Raw genomic sequence first — 24,914 nt, 5'->3', positions numbered from 1 at the left:
GTGGGATTGTGGGATCATATGGTAACTCTATTTTAGTTTTTTAAAGAATCTCCATACGGTTTTCCACAGTGGCTGCATCAATTTACATTCCCAGTTGGTAACACTTTCATTTGTAATATTTTCACACCGTTAGAAAGTCTTCACTAATGGGATATTTAACATGGTCTAGTTAGAGAAGATTTCTTGAAAGAAATGACAACAAGCTGGGAGCTGACATAAATAGGAGTGTTGCAGGCTCTGACAACAGAGGAGTGTAGGGTGGCCTGGCTGAAGCAGAGGCAGAACTGGGAGGGAAAGATGGGGCTGGAGAGCTAGTCCAGAGTCAGGGAAAGAATATCTTCTCTTTTTTATGATATTGCAAAGTTTTAACTTCTATTCAATTGCAACCAACTTTATTTCCATAAACTAGCACATGCAAAGACCACTCCATACCACACTCAGAAAACTAAAGCAGCATCTTTATTTTATACAAACAGTATACAATGTTTATGTAAGAGCTGTGTTTTGTTTACAATATATTATATTGCTTCAAGCCAATGCCAACAGTTCATACATATATTCCCTATTTTATTGTGTTTACAATATATTATATCATTAAATGTCACTACCACAGTGTTATTTCTTTCTCTCTCTTTTTTAATACTGAATTCTCTGGAATCATGGTAAGGTCATGGTAAGGTAAAATGTATTATGAGTTTAAGGGGAATTCAAAAAATGTAACAAGTGTCTAAATACATGACAAAATAAATTGAAATGCGAAGACTTCAGCACTTTTAACTGCTTCATCCAAACCCTTGTGATTTATGCATTTTTATTCCATTTATCTTCTCTAATGTTGCCCAGCCTCTCAATACCGTGAATGCATTGCACTTTTGGAAATTATCTGCCAAGTACACACTGAAAAGACAAAAATTTAACCTGAACAACTGACATAACATAAAGTTGGTCCCAAAGCACCGAAACAAGAAAATCTATACCATCATGCTACAGCTGTACTTAGAAAACTTAAAACGAAGAGTAAATATCAGCTCAGTGATTTATAATGAAGCTAATAAAATTCAGGCCAGTATTCTTAACTGTAATAAACATTACTTGAACATTCAACACATGAAAGGTTAACAAAGGCTATGAACTTGGTGTAACTTAAAATGTTTCAGATGTCGGAGTTCACCAGATGTAATTGGATTCAGGTGGGTCCTGCCGCTCCTCGGCCTTTTTAACTGAAGGCGTGTGCTGCCTGAGCTGGGCGCCTGCTGGCCTCAGGGTATGCAGGAGGCTGGCTCCATACCCTGCAAAATTATTCACAGCTTAAAAGAAAAGAAACTACAAAAACAAGCTCTTCAGATTCATTATTCACCATTCAAATAAAATCCATTTTCCCTTTCCAACCCAGAGTGAAAGACCACAGTGACCACAAAAAGCTACCTGAATGATGAGATGTTACAGGTTCAAGATCTCTTTTAAAAGAAATTCATTTTACTAAGTCCATCAAATCTGGCTTCCATTGAATCTCTGATTCACTATATATTTTGGTCATGACACGCATGAAGCAAACTTGGGATGAATGTTATTGAATGGAAGGATGTTCTCCATCCAAAGCCTCGTAAGGATCAAGCACTGAGGTCTCATTGCAGGAGTGCTTCTGCAGAGAACGTTGTCATTGATCCTTTCATTGCCTTGCAAAATCAATCTCCATTATTATTGAACTGCAGTCCATGGGGTCTCGAAGAGTCGGACATGACTGAGCGACTTCACTTTCACTTTTCACTTTCACACATTGGAGAAGGAAATGGCAACCCACTCCAGTGTTCTTGCCTGGAGAATCCCAGAGACGGGGGAGCCTGGTGGGCTGCCATCTATGGGATCGCACAGAGTCGGACACGACTGAAGTGACTTAGCAGTAGCAGCAGCAGCAGTTCAATAATAACAACTCCCATTCTTCATAAAGATCACATGATTAGGCATGGCTATTGCATTTACACAAAATATGAATTTTATAAGAATTAAAGACTTCCATAAGTCAGACAGAGAAGGGGAATTATTGTATGAGATCCCTTATATGTGGAATCTAAAGAGAAATGATACAAACAAATTTACTTAAAAAAAGAAAGAGACTCATAGACCTAGAGAATGAACTTCTGGTTGCAGGGGGTGAAGGAGAAGGATGGGTAGAAGGGATAGCTAGGGAGTTTGGGATGAACGTGTACACACTGCTATGTTTGAAATGGACAACCAACAAGGCCTGCATAACACAGGGAACTCTGCTCAATGTTATATGGCAGCCTGGATGGAAGGTGAGTTTGGGGGAGAATGGCTACATTTATGTGTAGCAGAGTCCCTTTGCTATCCACCTGAAACTATCACAACATTGTTTATTAATTGGCTGTACCCCAATACAAAATAGAAAGTTTTAAAAAATGAATCAATCTAAAAGAATTCAGGAAAAGAGAAGTGTTTAAAAAAAAGTACACCAGTACATATATTAGAGAAGGGTTAGGATTTGAACTGCCTCCTTCTCAGTGGGCTTTTGTGAGCCTTGGTCAAGATGGGTGTCTACTGATAGCATTTCCAGTTCATCGTAAGAGGAGTATAACACAATAATACAATGTGAGTTGTGAGTTACACAACTCGAGACTTCTTTTCTTCTTACTTATGAACTTCTGAAGATGCCTGGATCACTGACTCACTTCTGCTGATTTCCTAAAACTGATCAGCAGTTAAAAATCTGCCTCCATCTTCCTGTGCATTAGAGTCAAGTTTGGCATTTCATTTGTTCCCTGTGGTTTTTAAATGCAAGCATGCCGTTAAGTAACTGCTGAGAACAGAATGCTTTGTTCCTGAATGCTTTTCTTTGAATTGTCAGCATGTAGGCTAGTAGCTCATGGACCGGCCAAGACAATGAGCCAACAATCCCTACCCTGCTGCTCACCCTGCCACCCATGAAGCCCAAACCTCCCTGGTGAGGCAGAGCCTGAGCCAGGAAGTCTGTCTCCAGTGTCCTCCTCCCATCTAGGATGTCTGGGTGCCTGGGACCTCCCAATGTGTCGCCTCACTGGAAATCTGTTCATAGCAGAACTCTCTGCCTCACAGCTTCCTTGTCATCTCCTTTTAAGCAAAATTAACCTCATTCTTTCAGCCTGATTCTCTCAGCCACTGTACAAAATGGCTGGGGGGCCTCTCCTGTAAAACCTGCTTGCATTTTAATCAAGCACCAAGGCATCTTCTTGACATGCATGGCTGAATCTGAAATGCGTGCCTGAATCTGAAGGCGGCAGAGATGACAAAAGCTTTCAGCAGCAAAGTCTACAAGTGAGGGTGCTACTGGGGCTGGGAGACCTGTCAGAACTGCTCACCTAAACTGCATGCATGAGGGCCTCTCACTTGCCTTCTTGGAATGGTTAATTGTCTATAGGTCTTTTACCTGAAGGAAGGTCCCCTTCTGCCCCATTTGGTACCATTCCATCATTCCCACCTGGGTAAACGAGCCATTTTCCAGAGGAATCCACTTTTTGTTAAGCTATGTCCACCTGAAGCCAATTCAACCTACCATCCAGCCAAGGCAATGGTGAAAAAAAGACTCAGCTCAATGGCTCAGTGTAGCCTAGGCCAGACACCAATATACTTTAAAACAAACAAACATGTAAAGCTACACATAACTGGTTTTATACATATCAGAATAGTACAATGTGTGTTATAAAATATGTACAAAAAGTAGGAATTAGAGATTGAGATATATAACTATACATATAAAATTTCTACATAAATGTAATAAAAGAACATAAAATATTTTTTTAAATGTCTTCAAACTAATATTTTCCCTTAGCACCCCAGATAATTATTCCACACTCACCGGGCTATATGCATCACCCTTTGGAGACCATTAGAAAAACACCTGATATGAAAGTGATCTGTTCACTTTGTGTACATTATTTTGGAAACAACTTGATAGGCACAATCTGGACTTGTATTAATCAAGGGAGCTGCATGACTGAATGAAGCCTTCCTTTGCCCACAGAAAGTAGCCAGTGGGTCCACCCTCAGCAGTTAGAGTTCAAGCTGCAGGATGAAACTGCAGAAATGCATTATTTGTTTCCTTCACTTGCTGATCGACTGCCCCTCTCTCTTAATTCTGGGCACCACCAGGAAGGATCTTTTCTGTCTGTTCACTGGTATGTTTCCAGTGCCTGGATTCATGCTTAGCACAGAGACGATATCAATCAAAACAGAATGATTGAATTTAGCAACTTTAACTTTCATTTTGTGTATAAAATAGACCAGTGGTTTATTATCTTATCAGATCAGATCAGATCAGTCGCTCAGTCGTGTCCGACTCTTTGCAACCCCATGAATCGCAGCATGCCAGGCCTCCCTGTCCATCACCAACTCCCGGAGAGAGAGTCCATTTTTGGTGGTCAGTAAATGTGAAAAAAAATACAACTCCATGTTAACATCTCTCCTGTACTTCACAGACCTCTTCTCTCCCTTGAAAGAACCTATTTAAAGCATCCCAAAACCAACACAGTGTAAAGATTTTACACAGCAAAACTCATGTTCTAATGCTCCTTGATCAATCCTGAATGATAACATGAGAACTTTGTAGCTACTGATCTACATTTGATTTAGAAATCTTACTTTTATTCATTTCTATCATAGTTAACATACCATATTACCAAACCAACCTGGAATACTAATTTAACCTGGAAAATATTTGTGGTGATATTTTACAGATGTGGTGGTATTTTACAGCGATGCTTTCTTTCCTCTACACTCTAAAGCTTAGAGAGTTCTGGTGGTAGTGGGGACCAGTGGAGAGAGCAGGAAGAGGAGGAGAAGTTGGTTTTATGCAACGGAAAGCAGAGCTGAGTTATGGCTTGTCTGTCCTGGCCTTTGGAGCCAGGGAATAGACGTGCAAGAGTCTGGCTCCCCAGACAGTTCACACTCACTTTTATTGCAGTGTCTCCCATGCCAGCCTTCCCGACACTGGCATTTGTTGGGTTCGTGGCAGGTTCCATGTGTGCCGCAGCCAGGTTTGCAGACAGCTAGAGTCAAAGGAGATAAATAGAAAGTTTCCTGAGCTTTCACCGGTTAACAGAATTACGCAGCTATCTTCCCCGCAGTTCTTTCGAATGTGTTAGTTTTGGCTTCATCCCTTCATGTGTTTTTCTAAGTCAGTCTCCAGCTAGAAGTCAGTTTTGGACTCTTTTGAGTCAGTCCTGGAAGTGAGCTAGACTTGATGTTTCTCAGTGACAAAAGACACTCGGAGGACTTTGAAACTGCCAGGCAATGGAAGTTTATCTTCCTTAAGAAAACTCCTAATAGTTAAAAAGTTTGGTGGTGTGTGCAAATGTGTCTAAGTTTTTTTTTTTTACATGCATGGATTTCATATGTCTTTGGTCTACCTCAAGAAACATAAATGTCAGTGAAGAAAGGTTAATTGTGATGCCTTGGCAACATGCAGCAGGTACAGAAGTTAGGAAGTAAGAGAGAAGAGATCCCTGCTAGTTTAACTACCCCATAACACAGGTCGGCTGTGTGTAGAGGGTACTTACGCTTTGAACAGAGGTCTCCTTGGTAACCTTTGGAGCACTTGCATTTGTTTTTACCAATGCATTTACCTCCATTTCGACAGGGCTGTGGGCATTTGCCTGAAATAGAAGAATGCAAATAAGCAAGGAACTCTGTTCTCCTTTCAGAGGCAATTACATTTTTTTCAAAGGAATCGCAAGGCTTTGAGAGGATCAAGGCTTTTAAGTGGCAGTTATTTCCACTTATTTCGGATCAACCCTGGCTTTGTTACTGTTTGAGCTTCGTTTTGGGGACAAATAGGCTCATATTTTATAATTTTGGATATGAATCTTCCACAATGAGTATTGTTCAAATGCTGTATTTATATCACTTTTTTGACAAACAATGTTTTATCTGATTCATAAAAACTTGTAATTCAAGATATATTGAAAGTGAAGATATGGATAGCCCCCTAAGTGATCTTTCCTCTGAGTTCTGATTTTTGTATGTCACTATTTCTGAAAGCAGGCCTATACCTGGACACGATGACTTCTGTCTTAGCCTAGGATTCTCCAGAAATCAGGACCTGCCTGCAGAGTTTATTCGGGGAAGTGATCCTTGGGATGAGGAATAGAGGGCAGGGAGAGTCAACAGCAGAAGAGAAAAAGCCAACACAAAAGTATGTTTGTAGGTTGTTCATCACTACAGCAACTGGGCTCTATTCTGCAGCATCTTTCTGAGGAGTCAGGTAGATGGACTGCTCCTTCAAGTTGCCTGAAGGGAGAGAGAGGGGAGTGTTTATTCATCTGCACCAGTGTCCACTGACCAAAGATCACCCCATGGAATCACTTTCTTGAATTTCTAGTCTGTGACTACAGATTATATACGTATAATCTGTATACATGTGCAGTTGCTCAGTCATGTCTGACTCTCAAGAGTCTTCTCCAACACCATAGTTCATCAGTTCTTCAGCGCTCAGTTTTCTTTATGGTTCAATTCTCACATCCATACACAACTCCTGGAAAACTATAGCACTGACCATACAGATCTTTGTTGGCAAAGTAATGTCTCTGCTTTTTAATATGCTGCCTAGGTTTGTCATAGCTTTTCTTCCAAGGAGCAAGTGTCTTTTAATTTCATGGCTGTGGTGACCATCTGCAGTGATTTTGGAACCCAAGAAAATAAAGTCTCTCACTGTTTCCATTGTTTCCCCATCTATTTGCCATGAAGCGATGGGACTGGATGCTATGATCTTCATTTTTTGAATGTTGAATTTTAAAAGCCAACTTTTTCCACCCTCCTCTTTCACTTTCATCAAGAGGCTTTTGAGTTCCTTTTCACTTTCTGCCATAAGGATGGTGTCATCTGCACATCTGAGGTGATTGATATTTCTCCCGGCAATCTTGATTCCAGCTTGTGCTTCTTCCAGCCCAGCATTTCTCATGATGTACTATGCATATAAGTTAAATAAGCAGGGTGACAATATATAGCCTTGACGGACTCCTTTCCCAATTTGGAACCAGTCTGTTGTTCCATATCCGGTTCTAACTGTTGTTTCTTGACCTACATATAGGTTTCTCAGGAGGCAGGTAAAGTGTTCTGGTATTCCCATCTCTTTAAGAATTTTCCACAGTTTGTTGTGATTTTATATATATATATTTATTTATTTATTTATTTATTTATTTTTATTTATATTCAGTACTCAGGGTCTCTGGTGGGAAGCGAGAGACGTGTGGCTCAGCTCAGGTGCAATCAGACTGTGTTTGTACAGATTAGGTCATCGCAGTGATGGAGGGAAAGGCTGGCTGAGAAGGACATGAGGTGGGGCACACAAAGTCCTTGATTCCACACTTGGGCATTTTCCTGGAATGTCTCAGATCCTAAGAATACTTCATGCTTTATCTCTGTGCCAAATGAGGAGTGCTGATATTTTCACAGATCTCTGCATCCCAGGATTTTAGAGCTGGATATAGATGTAAAAATCATATTTTTCTTCTTTCTTACTTCTATGCATTTGCAATCTAGAATTTGCCATCCTGAGGCTGAAGTTTTTTCTGGGTAAGCATTATGCTTGACAGACATGAAGTGAATCCCATATGAAAATCATTTTGCTAAAAACACTTTCTTTTATTTATCCAAAATGACTTTCCTCACATATAAATCTCACTGTGGAGATTAGAGAGACAATTGAGATGTTAGTGTCTCTCAGAAAATTGAAATGCCATTAGAGCTGTAGGCTTTTCTGACACAGGGATGTTTCACAGAAAGGTGTTAAAACAACCTTAATACTTGAATGCCACCTTTCTATCAACCATTAAAATCCAAAAGAACCCTTTTTGCTAGGTTTGGACACAAAGAATAGCACTTACTCTGTGGTCAAGATCCAACTTCAATTTAAGGAAAGGAATATCTAACTCTGAATTTCCATTTGTGTCAAAGGAACATCTGATCCCATCATATGCTCAAAATTGGATACTTTGCAATGTACTGGGGTTTTTCAACTAAGCAAGATGTGGGACAATAATTAAATGGCAGAAAAGATAGAGGATATATTGTGAACTACTTGGGGGGTCCAAGGTTCCCCATATTCCAGGAGATGTGAACTTAGTATCCAGAGAGAATGGAGAGAATGGCTGATAGAGACAATCTTTTCATTGTCTCCAAGGATGTTTTTGTTCCCTTGGCAAGAGGGAAGTGAGGACCCTGAGGCTTACTGCAGCCAACAGGGAAGACGTTCTCTCTTGGTTATCACAGAACAGAAATCTCTTTGCAGGTGACTATTAGAAGGCCATTCCTAGATCAAACCTCATGGAACCAAAATATCATGAAGGGATGACTGTTTTAAAGTTCAGAATTCTATAAATGTCTTTAATTTTGACTTTCTTTTCCTAAAACTATATTGTGAACAAATTCTTATCATTGGATAGTGGAACCCTGAGTCAATGTGAGAAATCACACATTTTTACCCAAATGAGACTAAGCACTGCCTGAAGACAAATAGATTTGACTAATTCTAAACAATTCAAATTTTAGCTATAACCAGTGAGGACAGTGAGATAAGGTATTGACAAAATAAAGATATTAAACTTCCTCCACCCATCAGATTGTGAGGTAAATTTGTGACTATCCTTCACATAGAGAAAAGATTAAAGTGGTTTACCATAAGTGCCAACAACCACCATCTCTGAGTCTTAGAATTTTACAAGTGATTTTTAACTGTTTTATCCAATATTCTAATTTTTTATGGCAAACATTTTATATAGATTACAATAATAAAACCCATTAAGGTATTAAAAAACCCACTTTTGGTACCATATAAATAATTCGGTTTTTTAAACTGAAGGTTCATTAAGGAATCTTATAAAGTTTATGAACCTTAAAGAACAAGAAAAACATATGTACAAATATCCAGATACTTCTAACCATAGTCTTGTTTGTTAACCTGCAAGTATATCTCACAATCAAGTCAGAATGAAGTTTTGAGAAGCCATCAACTTTGATAGAGGCCAGGGGAAATGATAACAGCGTCAGAATACATATTTTATCTAAAAAAAAAAGAGAGACAATAACAAATACTGGTAAGGATATGGAGAAATTGGAACCCTTGTACATTGCTGGTGGGAACGTAAAATGGTACAACCACTTTGAAAAATAGTTTGGCAGTTCCTCAAAAAATTAAAGAGTTAACACATGGTCTAGCAATTCCACTCCTAGGAATACTCAGGAGAACTGAAAACATGTTCACACAAAAACTCGTACACAAATATTCATAGCAGCACTACTGTTTGCAGTAGCCCTAAAGTGGGGACAGCCCAGGTGCCCATCAGCTGATGGATGGATAAACCAAATGTCGTTGATATATCCACACAATGGAATATTATTTAGCAAGTAAAAGGAAGTAATGATATATGTAACAATAGAGGTGAACCTTGAAAATAGGCTAAGTGAAAGAAGTCAGACATAAAAGGCCACATATTGTATAATTCTATTTATATGAAATATCCAATATCTAAGTACATTAGTGGATTCCAGGGGTTTGGGGTGAGGACCATGAGGAGTGACTGCTGATGGGAATAGGGTTTCTTTGGGGGATGGTAACATGTTCTAGAAGTAGATGCTGTACAACTTTGTGAATATAATCAATATCAATTGTATGCTTTAAAATAATTTTATGTATGTGAATTATGTCTCATGTTAAAAATAAGATATATAATTCAACTTTTTGTCTCTATTACACTATAGGCACTTTTCAATCCAAGGCCGATTTTAATTTTTCCTGGTAATATGGTTCTGGCGATAGAAAAAAAAATTTCCTAAAAGGATTTGAGTATAACTTGTGATGGCAATAATCAAGAGCTTTCAAAGGCCCACATTTTTGGTGCAATTAGGGGAAAAAAAGAGTAGAAAACATTATCTCTGCCAATGGAAAGGTCATAAACCTAAGGGCATGAAAGAGCATATGTCCATGAAGAGAAAGGAACCCATGAACAAAGATTCATAAACATGAACCAATTAAGTACACAAAGTCTGAGTGTAAGTGTGTGGAGAAAATTGAGGGGAGTTAGTTCAGAGATATCTTTATCGGGGCAGGGTAATTAACAAGAACAGAAACCACATCCTGACAATTAAATTACATGTTCTATGAAAACTTCAGAAGTATTTCATTTGAACTCTATAAAAAAAAATAGTCATTTCAGCTATTACTCATTAAAGTGAAAAAATCCCCACAAATAAATTAGAGGTTGAAAGTTAAAATAGTAAGTCAGTATTATTTAATTCTGAACCCACTACAACTTCAGAAACTATGGCTAGAGCAAACACAGTGGTGTTTTATGGACATAATACAGCTGGAGGTGAAAATGCCCTATTCCAGAACTTCCAGAAAAGTAGGGACATGCTCACTCACATTCCTTTTGTTTCTTCCTGAGCCACGCTTTGGTGTTATCTGTTTTTGGGGTCACAGAGCAATCTAGGGTGAGGTTGGCTCATTTCTGAGTTGAGCAGAGAGCTTCAGTGATGGGAAGATAACAGGGCCAGGGCAAAGAGTTTGGTATCCTGGTTCCCAAAACAATGATTATCCACCACATTCCACCCTTAAATTTGTATTTTTTTTTTTTTTTGGTATCACAGCATGACAAACATCTAGAGAAGGCATAATGTGCATTGATTTTAAGTTTATGGATCAACTATTTTTTTTTTGTCAACCATAAATAAACACTTAAGAGACACTTCCTCAATCTAGATACAGAGCATTTTAGGCACATCAGAAAGTTTTATTGTGCTCCCAATCACTATTCTGGTTTCTATGATCTCCTAATACTTTTGCCTGTTCTTGAACTTCATAAAAATGGAATCGTCCAGCATGCATTTTCGTGTGTCTAACTTCTTTTACTTAGCATAACATCTGTGCAATTCATTCACGCTGTTGTGTGTGCTATTAGATGCTTTTGTTTTTATTGCTCTTTACCTTACTTCCCTCCTTTTTCTTGAGTCTGTCTTTTTCTCTGAGATGGATTACTAGGCTCTGGCTGGTTGGGAAATGTGGCAGTGAGTTGGGAAATGTGAACAGAAAGAAGAAAGCCAGAGGTGGGGGAAAAAGACTCTATGCCTGCAGGTAAGTGAACAAATTCCAGCTGTCCTTAAGCTCTGGTCTACATCTCTAGTCTCAAACTATGGACTCTCCACAAGAAACAGTGCAACATGGTGAAGAGCGCAAACCAGACACAACCGAGTCAGAGAGTGTTTAATGAGTCAGCTGAGCTGATCTATGCCTCTCCTCTACCCCACTGTAAGCCAAAATGGATGGCGGCTGAATCTAGTAAAAAGAAACCCCTGGCCTGAGACCTTAGACAAGCTATTCATTGTCTTGGGGCTTCAGATTCCTCATCAATAAAATGAAGGGGTTAGACGGTGCCGCTCATGTTCCCCACCCCAAACAAAGACAATGCAGGTCAGTACTCACTCGTTTCACACTGCTCTCCCTCTAGTCCTGGAGGGCAAATACACTTTCCAGGGTAGAAACAGGTCCCTCCGTTAAAGCAGGTGGCTGAGCAATTTGCTGTTAGAATGAATAACAGGGTATTGCATTAGATAGTCACTTAAATCTAACAACAACATTTCATTAAGGCTAAGTGATACTTCTTAGGCATCTGCTACTTGCCCATTTACTTATTTAATAAAATAAGCCATATTACCCAGACAGCAGTGGTAATCAATTGCTTGATCATTTGCAGATTCAGGCAATATAACAGGATACCACACACATGACACCAGACCCACCTCTAGGGGTTTGTTTGCCTCTTAGTGAAAAAAGGCAACAGTGGGTAAAAACAAATATCTTTTTAATTTTATTGTAAATATCTATGCTCTTAAAAAGGAAAAGAATGCTATAAACCCAAGAAAATATTTAAGATGAATGAAGAATAAAAGGAGAAAACCTTCTTTGGAGCAGATAAAAGGGAGAGAAGTCATAAATATTAGGATTGGACAGAGGAGAAAGCAACTTTTTTCCTGATTAAGAGGAACAGAGATGCATCTTATATAACAGAAATTTTTGAAAAAAAAAGTTTTTATGACATTTGCAAGAAAGAGTAATTATATTCAGGAAAGGGCAGCCTATTCCCCTTTATGAGATCCCGTAGGCAGGGAAGTGGCAGTGGCATGAGCTAGAGGGATGACGAAAGTGGGTATGTGACTGTGGGAGTCCAATAAACTAGATTTTCCAGGTGATAATCATACTGCTGGTAGTTCATCCTAAACCCTCCTTTTTAGAGTCAGCTTCTGGAGTTTCACTGCTCACTGGCACCTAAAATAGAGGGAGGACAGAAATGAAAACGGGGGAGAGCAAGTATCTAAAAATAGACAAGTTGGCTCATTCTATAACGGAGATGAAAATAAGAACTCAGCTATTCCAGTTTCACGGCCTTTTTGTTCTTGTCCTATATAAAACAGGCCAAAATTGGCTGTAGGTGAATGAGAGCTGGAATAAGCGTCCAGGAAGAAAATCAGAAAGGATTTCCAAAAGTTCTAAGTGTGTGCTTTCTTTGCGGAAATGAAATCCAACTAAAATATTCTATGAATATCATGCTTCCTAAATGATAAAACTTTTGTTAAAAATCATAAGCATCTCCTAGCTTAAGGCCATGCTGTACTTGCCTTGGCAAAATCAAGTTTCCTGTCATAGAGGGTAACAAAAGCACTGGAGGACAGGATTTAGGATTTAGGAGAATCCGATTTTTGAACTTCCTTTGTTACTTGCTGCTAACATTGTTGAAAGTGAAGTGTTGCTCAGTGCTGTCTGACTTCACAACCGCATAGGCTGTAGCTCACCAGCCTCCTCTGTCATGGAATTCTCCAGGCAAGAATATTGGAGAGGGTAGCCATTCCCATCCTTCTCCAGGGTAGTATCTTCCCCACCCAGGGATCGAACCCAGGTCTCCTCCTTGCAGGCAATTACCATCTGAGCCACTGAAGCTAATATTAGGGCTGGACCTTTTGTAATAATCTAGAATTATTATGGAATGTTTCACAAGTTTGCCTGTCATCCTTACACAGGGGCCATGCTAATCTTCTCTGTCCTGTTCCAATGTTATCACATGTATTGCCAAAGTGAGCAGAGGACAGTTGTTTTTGTGAGCATGTCTTATCTCCCCACTTGCCCCTGTTTCTCCTGGGGATAATAGGAGATGAGAAAACATCAGGATCTGTGTCCACTTTGCTGGATCTCGCTGGACACTATCCTTACTAACATGTAGAATGCAATGAACCTGGGAGTTTAATCAAAAGTTACAGAATGTGACCAACATTACAAATGCGTCACATTACAAATGTGACAAAACTGATTATTGAATCTGGCCACACCCTTAATAATTGCATAATTGCTTCTCTCCATCTCTGTTGTGCGATGATTCTTGACTAAGAAAATGAGCCAGAGACACCAAAGGACTTTCACTGGGGCTGAAGGTTTGCTGGGCCGGTATTTAACCACTCAGCCATTAACGTTCACAACAGATGTCCCAAGAGCCAATGAAAGTTAATCTTTAGTGTTTCTTTGAATCTGTAGTGCTAAGGTCTAGTTCCATGCCAGTAATTAAACCATTTTTCAGAAGCTCTATACTCCCTCCTGGATAATAAATGCATCTTTTGGTTGAAATAGTAAAAAAACATTATTTCTTTTAATGTTCCCAGATCTCCAGTGAGACCAAGTGGAATTTCAACAGACTTTCCAAAAGAATAAGAAAAAGTTACTGGAGTCTAACAAGAAGGAAAATCTTTCATCTGAAAGGTAAAATATTACAAATGTAAAAGGACTGGAATACACATAGATATTTTCCTTCACAGGACCATGCAGTGTTGAGACACCCTGGCATAAAAAAGACATTATAGTTGATTATCAGTCACTGTGCATACTACACCAATAATAAGCCTCATAAATGGTCTTTTAAAATTGGATAATACATTTGTTCTTCATCCAAATTTCTGAAGGATTGGCTCTATTGCCTAGTAAATTTGAGATAATATGAATTTAATTCTGCTTCTAGAATTAAATTCTGCCCAATTCTGAAGTAGCAGAAGGGCTGAATGCTAAATTTAGACAAATGAAAAGAAGCTGCACAAGAAAGAATTTTTTACTCACTGGCTATTATTATCAGTGTCATTAGTGATTAATCTTTATAAAATTTTAAAGTTGTTTTCATTCCAATGCTATAGTTTTCAAAGACCACCTACAAATAAAAGGTAGAGATGTGAACATGTGCTCTCAGTTAGCTTAGAGATGGGGGAACCAGGGGTCAATGGCTTAATTTCTATTTACAGTTGGGAAAAGCATGGCCCACAGAGATTGGTTTCTCTACTCAGAGTCACTTGTAAAGGAACCGGGTTCTGAAACAGGTAGCCTGAGTGGCAACACGGTACAGTGGAGGGTGTGAATTTGGGTCAAACTACTCAAGGTCTATAAACTTTATTTTGCTTATCTGGGACTATGATGAATAATTATTTACATATCTCAAAAGATTGTTAGAACTAAAGTCAGGTAATTGTATGAAGGTACTTTGCATATCACAAAATAACAGACAACCATAATGATTATTCTGACTCATGCTAAGGGCTCCTTCCTTTAGCTTTTCTTTCATTTTAAAAAAGCTGCTCATTTTGATGTTAATTGGTGCTATCTGTATTATCACTAAAGAGACACTTCTCAAAAATAAGCACATTATTTTATTTTGGCCAATCCAATATTTATTTTAGAAAATAGTGCCCTACTCATGCACTTGGCTTTTCTGGTGGCTCAGTGGTAAAGAACCCGGCTGCCCATGTAGGATATGTGAGTCAGTCCCTGGGTCGGGAAGATCCATGGAGGAGGAAATGGCAACCCACTCCAATGTTCTTGCCTGGAGAATCTCATGGACTGAGGAGCCTGGTGGGCTACAGTCCATGGGGTTGCAAAAGAGTCGGACACAACCAAGCAACCAAACAACAACAACGCACACAATTAGCATTTTTGACAGAAGGATAATTTCATTAAATACATACACTTTAAGGATGTTAATTTTTTTCCATCATACACTTTACAGATGTTAATTATTTTCCATAAAAGATGTGAACCAGGCAAAGTAGATAGGTGTCGTGCAAGACTATGAATCACACCATTCTACTCTAGAGCCATGTTTGAATCTACTTTCTGAGAGTAAAATCTGGCTATGCTGCTGCTTCATAGGAAGGAGGGACCCATGCTCTCAGGGATGTGATCTGTGAGCAGAGAATTAAATGGGTGATCAGTGAACTTCTAGGTCAGGCAATTTGGAAGAGATTGTTTTAGAAGCTCACCCATAAAACTGATTTGGGACATACGAAAACAGCAATGGGCCAGGAGTAGCTAACTGTCCATGAAACTTCATGCTCCCCTCCCATAAAGGGAGATAGCTGTCCAACCAGGAATGACATTTCTCCTGCTTGCATCCAGGTAGGTAATGAGGCTAATTCCTATCCACGGAATGTGTGTTGAAAGTTTTGTGGGTCACTTTTGGACTTTTTTTGTTTTTTTTTAAGCAGTGCCTATTCCAATCTTTGCTGGAACCAGAGAGCTCCTAAGCTGTCAGCAGGATCATCAGTGCCTGGGGCCCTGAGTCACTGTATGGAGAACTGCCTTGCCCACTGACCAGGTTCCTGCGCTGGAGCATTCTGTGAGTGAATGTAAACTTGTACTGTGTTAAGCTACACTGAAATTTATAGTTAATGTTAAAGCAACCAGCGAAGTGATACACCCTATTTATAAAGCTGTTATGAAGAGTGATGATATAGTAAATATACTTCTTTTAATTGAAACATATATATTACCATATGTAAAATAGGTAGCTAGTGGGAAGTTGCTGTATAACACAGGGAGCTCAAACAAGTGCTCTATGATGACCTAGAGGGCTGGGAAGGAGGTTCAAGGGGGAGGGGACGAATGTGTACTTATGGCTGATTCACCTTGTTGTATAGAAGAAACCAACACAACATTATAAAGCAATTATCCTCCAGTAAAAAAAAAAAAAAAAGTAAAAAGAACCTTGTTCTTAGGAAGTTACCTTTATCGCAATTGACTCCATAGAATCCAGGTGGACAGATGCAGAAACCGGGAGTAACACATAGCCCGCCATTCATGCATCGTGGTGAGCAAAGGACTAATGGGGAGAGAGAATTCTAATTAAGGCCAATAGGGTTTTAGAAACAGGACCATTTTGGAAATGTCGATAATATAACAGGTCTACATTTTCAAGCTTTGTGGTTGACTCTAAAGGGGTTGCTCTGTAAAGAGAGAAGTTTGGTATATTAAAATTATTTTTGTGCAGTAAATAAGGTTATATTTTTAACCAATTTCATAGAAGAGAATTTTGGAATTGTTCCACTTGAATGGCTGATTAAAATTTTCCCAGAATCATTATTTTAAGTAAGATGTGGTCTTCTTAAGAAGTATCTTTTTCTGCCTTATTTCCTCAATTTTTCAATTTCAAACTATCTTCTGCAAATATCATTTTCTGCTGTATTTCCTCAACCTTTCAATTTCAAAATCAGTCCAGATGGAGCTCAGGACAAGATGGTGGAATAGAAGGACTTTGAGATCACTTCCTCTCATGAGAAGACCAAAATCACAACTGCTAAACAATCATTGATTAAAAAAAAGACTGGAACGTACCAAAAAAGATATTCTACATCACAAAGACATAAAGAACAAACCACAACAAGACGGCAGGAGGGGCACACTCTCTACACAGTCAAATCCCATACCCCCTGGGTGGGTGACCTGCAAACTGACAACAGTTGCAGAAGCTCTCCCACAGGAGTGAGAGCTCTGAGTCCCACATCAGCCTCCCCAGTCTGGGGGTCTGGCATTAGGAGGAGGGTAGACTTGAGTGCAGGAGCTCCACCGGACTGCGGGAAGCAGAGACTCCACTCTTGGAGGGCATACCTGGGTCTTGTGTTACCAAGACCCAGGGCAAAAGTAGTGACTTTACAGGAACCTGGGCTAGACCTACCTAGTCTTGGAGGGTCTCCAGGAGAGGCAGGGGGAAGCTGTGGCTCACTCTGGGGACAAGGACACTGGTCAGAAGATTCAGGGAATTTTCACTGGCATGAGCTCTCATGGAGGCCAGGCCAACATTTTGGCACCAAGACCAGAACCCACCCAACAGCCTATAGGATCCAGTGCTTGTACACCTCAGGCCAAACAATAAACAGGGTAGGAACACAGCCTACTCATCAGCAGACAGGCTGCCTAAAGACTTCGGGACCTCATAGCCACCTCATCTTGTTCAGTCACTAAGTCATGTCTGACTGCAACTCCATGGACTGCAGCACAGCAGGCTTCCCTGTCCTTCACGATTGTTTAAACTCATGTCTACATCTCAATGATGCCATCCAACCATCTCATCCTCTGTCGTCTCCTTCTCCTCCTGCCCTCAATCTTTCTCAGCATCAGCCACCGCTAGAGACACCCCTTGACATGGCCCTCCCCACCAGAGGGCCAACACCCAGCTTCACTCACAAGGCCCCTCCAAACAGGAAGCCTACATAAGCCTCTAGACCAGCCTCACCCACTGAGGGACAGATAACAGATGCAAGAAAATCACAACCCCTCAGTCTGAGGACCTAGCCTATCCACAACAGGCCAGACCCTACTCTGGGTGGGACCAACTGGGCCCCAGACCTGCAACAAGTAGGCCAACACAAGCCTTGGGACACCATGGAAACAATCCCACTTACCATCACATCAAAAAGAATAAAATACCTAAGAGGAAAGCTATCTGAGAAGATAAAAAATCTATACTCAAAAAAACTGTAAGTCACTGATAAAAAAAAATTGAAGGTGATACAATCAGATGGAAAGCTACACCATCTTCTCAGATTGGAAGAATCAATATTGTTAAAATGACCATACTATCCAAGGAAGTCTACAAATTCACTATTCAGTTCAGTCCAGTCACTCAGTCATGTCTGACTCTTTGCGACCCCATGAATCACAGCATGCCAGGCCTCCCTGTCCATCAGCAACTCCTGGAGTTTACTCAAACTCATGTGCATCGAGTCAGTGATGCCATCCAGCCATCTCATCCTCCGTCATCCCCTTCTCCTCTTGCCCCCAATCCCTCCCAGCATCAAAGTCTTTTCCAATGAGTCAACTCTTCTCATGAGGTGGCCAAAGTATTAGAGTTTCAGCTTTAGCAACAGTCCTTCCAAGGAACACCCAGAACTGATCTCCTTTAGGATGGACTGGTTGGACCTCCTTGCAGTCCAAGGGACTCTCAAGAGTCTTCTCCAACACCACAGTTCAAAAGCATCAATTCTTCAGCGCTCAGCTTTCTTCACAGTCCAACTCTCACATCCATACATGACCACTGGAAAAACCATAGCCTTGACTAGACGGACCTTTGTTGGCAAACTAATGTCTCTGCTTTTTAACGTGCTATCTAGGTTGGTCATAACTTTTCTTCCAAGGAGTAAGCGTCTTTTAATTTCATGGCTGCAGTCACCATCTGCAGTGATTTTGGAGCCCCAAAAAATAAAGTCTGCCGCTGTTTCCACTGTTTCTCCATCTATTTGCCATGAAGCAATGGGACCGGATGCCATGATCTTTGTTTTCTGAATGTTGAGCTTTAAGCCAACTTTTTCACTCTCCTCTTTCACTTTCATCAAAGGTCTCTTTAGTTCCTCTTCACTTTCTGCCATAAGGGTGGTGTCATCTGCATATCTGAGGTATTTCTCCCAGCAAATCTTGATTCCAACTTGTGCTTCTTCCAGCCCAGCATTTCTCATGATGTACTCTGCATAGAAGTTAAATAAGCAGGGTGACAATATACAGCCTTGACATACTCTTTTTCCTATTTGGAACCAGTCTGTTGTTCTGTGTCCAGTTCTAACTGTTGCTTCCTGACCTGCATACAGGTTTCTCAAGAGGCAGGTCAGGTGGTCTGGTATTCCCATCTCTTGAAGAATTTTCCACAGTTTATTATGATCCACACAGTCAAAGGCTTTGGCATACTCAATAAAGCAGAAATAGATGTTTTTCTGGAACTCTCTTGCTTTTTCCATGATCCAGCGGATGTTTTGCAATTTGATCTCTGGTTCTTCTGCCTTTTCTAAAACCAGCTTGAACATGTGGAAGTTCACGGCTCACGTATTGCTGAAGCCTGGCTTGGAGAATTTTGAGCATTCCTTTACTAGCGTGTGAGATGCGTGCAATTGTGTGGTAGTCTGAGCATTCTTTGGCATTGCCTTTCTTTGGGATTGGAATGAAAACTGACCTTTTCCAGTCCTGTGGCCACTGCTGAGTTTTCCAAATTTGTTGGCATATTGAGTGCAGCAGTTTCACTGTAATCCCTATCAAATTACAAATGGCATTTTTCACAGAACTAGGACAAAAATGTTTTAATTTGCATGGAAACATAAAAGACCCCTTGGAACAGCCAAAGAAATCTTGAGAAAGAAAAACAGAGCTGGAGGAATCAGACTCCCTGACTTCAGATTATACTACAAGGCTACAATCATCAAAATAGTATGGCACTTGCACAAAACCAGACAGAGAGATCAATGGAACATGATAGAAAGTCCAGAAATAAACCTATGCACACCTATGGGCAATTCATCTGTGACAAAAGGAGGCAGGTCCATGCAACGGAGAGAAGATGATCTCTTCAATAAGTGGTGCTGAGAAAAGTGGACAGCTCCATGTAAAAGATGAAATTAGAACATTGTCTAACACCACACACACACACAAACATAAAAATCAAAATGACTGAAGACCTAAAGATGAGACCAGATACTATAATACTCTTAAAGGAAAGCATAGGCAGAACACTCTTTGACATATACTGCAGCAAGATCTTTTGGGATTCATCCCCTAGAGTAATGGGAATAAAAACAAAACCAAATAGGACCTATTTAAAGTTAAAAGCTTTTGTACAGTAAAGGTAACCATAAACAAAATGAGAAGACAAGCTGCAGAATGGCAGAAAATATTTGCAAATGATGTCACCAACAAGGGATTAATTTTTAAAGTGTACAAACAGCTCATATAGTTCAATATCAAAAGAACAAACAACCTAATCAAAAAATGGGCAGAAGTTCTAAACAGATGCTTTTCCAAAGAAGAGATAGAGGACTAACAGGCACATGAAAAGATGCTCAATATCACTAATTATTAGAGAAATGCAAATCTAAGCTACAATGAGATATTACCTCACACTGATCAGGCTGGCCATCATCAAAAATTCTACAAACAATAAATGTTGGAGTGGGTTTGGAGAAAGAGGAACTCTCCTACACTGTTGGTGGGAATGTAAATTGGTGCAGTCTCTATGGAGAACAGTATGCTACTGCTGCTAAATCGCTTCAGTTGTGTCCGACTCTGTGCGACCCCAGAGACGGCAGTCCACCAGGCTCTCCTGTCCCTGGGATTCTCCAGGCAAGAACACTGGAGTGGGTTGCCATTTCCTTCTCCAATGCATGAAAGTGAAAAGTGAACGTGAAGTTGCTCAGTCGTGTCCAACTCCTAGCGAACCCATGGACTGCAGCCTACCAGGCTCCTCTGTCCATGGGATTTTCCAGGCAAGAGTACTGGAATGGGGTGCCATTGCCTTCTCCGGGAGAACAGTATGGAGGTTCCCCAAAAAACTAGAAATAGAGTTACCATATGATCCTACAATCCCACTCCTAGGCATATCCAGAGAAAACCAGAATTTGAAAATATACATGCACCCCAGTGTTCATTGCAGCACTATATATAATAGCCAAGACATGGAAGTAACTTAAATGTACATTGACAGATGAATAAAGACATGGTATGCATATATACACAATGGAAAAATACTCAGGCATAAAAGAATAAAATAATGCCATTTGCAGCAAAATGGATGGACTTAGAGATTATCATACTAAGTGAAGGAAGGGAAAGACAAATATCATATGGCATGGCTTATCATATGGAATCTAAAAACATGATACAAATGAACTTATATGCAAAGAAGAAACAGACCTACAGACATGGAGGGCAAACTTATGGTTGAAAGGAGGCCCAGAGAGGGATAAATTTGGAGTTTAGAATTTATATATTTGTACCACTATGTATAGAACAGATAATCAACAAGGACCTACTGTAGCTTAGGAAGCTATACTCAGTATTTTGTAATAACACACAAAGGAAAAGAACCTGAAAAAATAGATATATATGTATGAATAACTGAATCATTTTGCTGTACACTTGAAGCTAACAACATTGTAAATCAAATATTTTAATCCAAAAAATAAAAAAATAAATGCAAACAAGAAAAATTCTTATTTTTTCAAAGATGAAAAATATTTTTCTTATTCTTGTTAAATAAATTCAGTCTATGTGAGCTTGTGGTTTATATACCTTTGTGGTTGAGAGCTGGACACAACTGAAAGACTAAGCATGCAGCCAGTCATGGGATTAGTAAACATTTTCATGTTCATCTCTTTTTTTCATATAACTTTCTTAGTAGTAATTTCACTGAAACAGATATACTTACTACACAAATATGATCTTCATCCTCCCTTTTCTGCCTAGAGCACCTTCATAACTCAGGTGTAGACTTAATTGTGATTCAAGCTACTTTTAATTGGAGTAGATACTTTCAAATCGGTCACAATACTCTTTTTAAAACCAATTTTAGTGGAGGGAGAAAAACTCAAAACTTTTGTAAGATTGTGCCAAAGCAGAGTGTATATAACAGTGAGCCTGGGTAGGGGGATGGAGGAGAGTAAAGTGGCCACAAAGAATGTCGACACTGCACCAGTTTTCTGCGCCTGTCACCACATATTGGATTTAACAGAAAACCACTCCTAGAAGAAACACTTCCCAATAGCTTTCCTGTGGCTTTTTAAGGCTGCATGAATCCATATAATGTGACCAGAAAGATAATTTCAGGGGATGTGCTAAAAATACATGTGGGGCTCCTGTGTGACACCCATTTCACTAAGAAGCAAGCCAGGGAGCTGGCTGTCCATGTTCTTTACCTTTTTCACAGTGAGGGCCGTAGAATCCATCAGGACATTCGCAGACCCGTCTTTCATTACAAAAGCCTCCATTTCTGCATCCTCCTGGGCACTCAGCTTCACCAAAGAGAAACAAGCTTTGTATAGACACTTTTCAAAACATAGTGAGTGAATTACAGGGAGCACGAGGAGTTTAGCGGTCACATTTTCCCCAGCACACCGATTGTAATCTATTGAATACCAATATTTCCACTTCATTCTCTCTACATCACTTGTACTTTCTTAAGTTTTCAGGAAAGTAAGACTTTGCTTCTCTCAATCCTACTTTCAACAGTTAAGGGGCTCGTGGAAGAAGGCAAAGCAAGCTTTATGTTCTTCCTTCATCTCACCTATCAATTTACTGCACTGGACTTTCAATTCACACTGAGATAGAACAATGGATATTGCCCTCCATATTCATTGTCAGAGTGGGTAATGACTTTTTGGTACATCCCTAGGGCACTGAAAGCCTCCAGAGCTAAAATTCTGTGCTTGAAGAGCTTATATCAGAATAGGGAAGGGGACAGGCCTTCCCTTTCCCTGGTTACCCGGGCTGTGGTGGGAGGTGACTTTGCCTGGCAGAGATTGCTGTTGAGATGGCAGTGATCTGTTTTCCATGAAAGTCAAAAGGATCAAGTGTTTGGCAGCATGTATGGGTAGTGGTAGTTGCTAGTGATGACTGGTGACCTTGCTATGAGGTTGAGGACTCCCAAGACTATACTGGAATAGGGAGAGAAAGAGGTGGAAGACAGAGCATTTTGAAGGGTACTGGAGTCCCTAAAATTTTGAGTGGGGTCAAAGTAGAGCAAGTCTGCTACTGCTAAGTCACTTAAGTTGTGTCCGACTCTGTGCAACCCCATAGACAGCAGCCTACCAGGCTCCCCCGTCCCTGGGATTCTCCAGGCAAGAACACTGGAGTGGGTTGCCATTTCCTTCTCCAATGCATGAAAGTGAAAAGTGAACGTGAAGTTGCTCAGTCATGTCCGACTCCTAGCGACCCCATGGACTGCAGCCTACCTGGCTCCTCCATCCATGGGATTTTCCAGGCAAGAGTACTGGAGTGGGGTGCCATTGCCTTCTCCGAGAACAAGTCTATCTTAGTACTATTACTGGACCCTGCACTTAGCAGCCCCTCCTCCCACTGGTGTGGTTATAATTATACAAAATAATTATCTAGCTAGCTAGCTACAATTTTTTTGTTCAAATCACACCTGGAAGTTTTATGTCTTCTCTAGAATCACCATCACTGATTACCTTGTTGACATGTTTTAAAGAAGATGGCATTTTGAGGTGTCTGCAGGATGGTATTGCCTTCAGAATTCATGACAATCACATTCACTTCAAATGCTGCCACTCCATCTTGTTTGCCGAGACATGGGAAACCAACCTGAACAACTAAAGAAAAAGGAAGTATGGAGACACGGTTTATCTAGTTGATTCCAGTTTTACAGACACCTCAGTAAGACAGCAAAGAACAAAACAAAAATGTTCACATTCCGTTATTTGACATTCTTGTATCTCCACTAAAGTAAGAGCTATATTTTGATTATCTGGGCATTCTCCCCAGAACATATACATCATGCTGGGTAGAGAAAGAATTAATGACCCTCCTTAATTTGTACCCTACTAATATAAAACTGAAGATATTCTGTTCATAGTCTGAACTTGTACCATCTTGAAAAAAAGATGGTAAAATTTTCTCTGAAAAGTAAAGGTGCAAATAGGTAGCATAGATTAATTAATTAATTAGGAAAAGAAACTGTATGAGCATCTTTACCAGCCTCCATATAATTCAAAAAGAGCTAAAAATCAACATTCCAGAATCCATTAAATAAAGCTCTATAAGCAACACCCCTACTGGTTTATTTTTACTCTCTATGCTTGAAAGTGACAAAATATCTCCTTTGGAAATACACCACAACTCAGACTAGACCCTAGTCATTGGACCGAGTTAATGAAGTTAGTATTTCCTCAGGCTAATTGTTAATATTAAGAAGTATTCGTATCTCAGGGATTTAGAAGAGAGTTTGCTGTGGTGAAATAATCTCACAATAGACTTATAACTAATGGTTTAGGTTCCTAAACAGGAGCTCCTCCTTTTCAGTGAGATGAACAATCCCTTGGGGTGTCTAGGTGTGACTCAACAGAAAGTGGGAACTAAGAGTGTTGCTGTACAGAGGAGGAGAGAGGGCCACCAATTGTGAAGTACCCACAAGTCATTAGGTAGAAATGGGCTCAAGCCATTGGCTGAGAGGCTGACTACATAACATTTCTGAAATCTACAGGATTATCATCACATATCCACTGGGGAAAACTGATCCACTAGATTCTAGTTCTTCCTTATGAATAGAAGAAATATTACTAAGAGACATACATATGAAATTGTTTCATTTTGTTTCTGTATGGCAGGTTATGGTTATTGCCAAGCTTGGGAAAATCATACCATGCCAAGAAAAATTCTTAGTTTTTATAAACCTTCTTCCTAGGTTTATAAGAAGAAATGAGCTAGAAACTGATCTTCTCTTTTCCGTAAGGCACTGCACACCAGCTGGTCATAAAATCTTCTTAACATGCTTGGCAACTGAAAACCTACTCTCAAGGCTTTGGCATTGTCAGTGTTCATTACTGTGCCCTTCTCCAAATAACATGAATTTGTTTCCTGAATCTTGAGATCTGACCATTGCAAATAATCAATTAAATGGGGAGCAGGGGTTGGGGGTGGGGACCATTTAAAAGAACTAAAAAGAGAAAAAAACAAAATTGTTTCTGAAGTTCCAAAGTAAAATTGTCCCCATTGAAAACCTTGGTTGAATGAAATCTTATATATGAAAATGTAAGTTTACAAAACACTAAAATCCGTTGTAGGTATTTCCATTTCA

General features: G+C 39.8%; 1 protein-coding gene and 1 non-coding gene across 4 annotated transcripts in view; both read right to left on the bottom strand.

The window, feature by feature from the left end:
- Positions 1-440: 440 nt before the first annotated feature.
- WIF1 (WNT inhibitory factor 1) overlaps positions 441-24,914 on the bottom strand; it is a 92,329-nt gene continuing 67,855 nt past the window's right edge. The window contains exons 4-10 of one of the 3 annotated variants that reach the window (XM_019960878.2): positions 23,290-23,430; positions 22,018-22,113; positions 16,074-16,169; positions 11,468-11,563; positions 5,550-5,645; positions 4,944-5,039; positions 441-1,289 (exon numbers count right to left, since the gene is read on the bottom strand). In XM_019960878.2, the coding sequence (XP_019816437.2) occupies positions 1,168-1,289; positions 4,944-5,039; positions 5,550-5,645; positions 11,468-11,563; positions 16,074-16,169; positions 22,018-22,113; positions 23,290-23,430 (743 nt within the window). In that variant the 3' untranslated portion in view covers positions 441-1,167. Of the gene's footprint in view, positions 1,290-4,943; positions 5,040-5,549; positions 5,646-8,838; positions 9,051-11,467; positions 11,564-16,073; positions 16,170-22,017; positions 22,114-23,289; positions 23,431-24,914 lie in introns of those variants that run through there. The other 2 variants (XM_070788579.1, XM_070788577.1) reach the window with 2 other exon arrangements.
- LOC139183409 (U6 spliceosomal RNA) lies at positions 13,015-13,126 on the bottom strand. The gene has a single exon (XR_011566995.1). It is a non-coding gene; the product is annotated as a U6 spliceosomal RNA (small nuclear RNA).

The sequence above is a fragment of the Bos indicus genome, chromosome 5, assembly GCF_029378745.1.
Source record: "Bos indicus isolate NIAB-ARS_2022 breed Sahiwal x Tharparkar chromosome 5, NIAB-ARS_B.indTharparkar_mat_pri_1.0, whole genome shotgun sequence".
Lineage (NCBI taxonomy): Eukaryota > Metazoa > Chordata > Mammalia > Artiodactyla > Bovidae > Bos > Bos indicus.
This window is presented reverse-complemented; position numbering and strand designations above follow the sequence as displayed.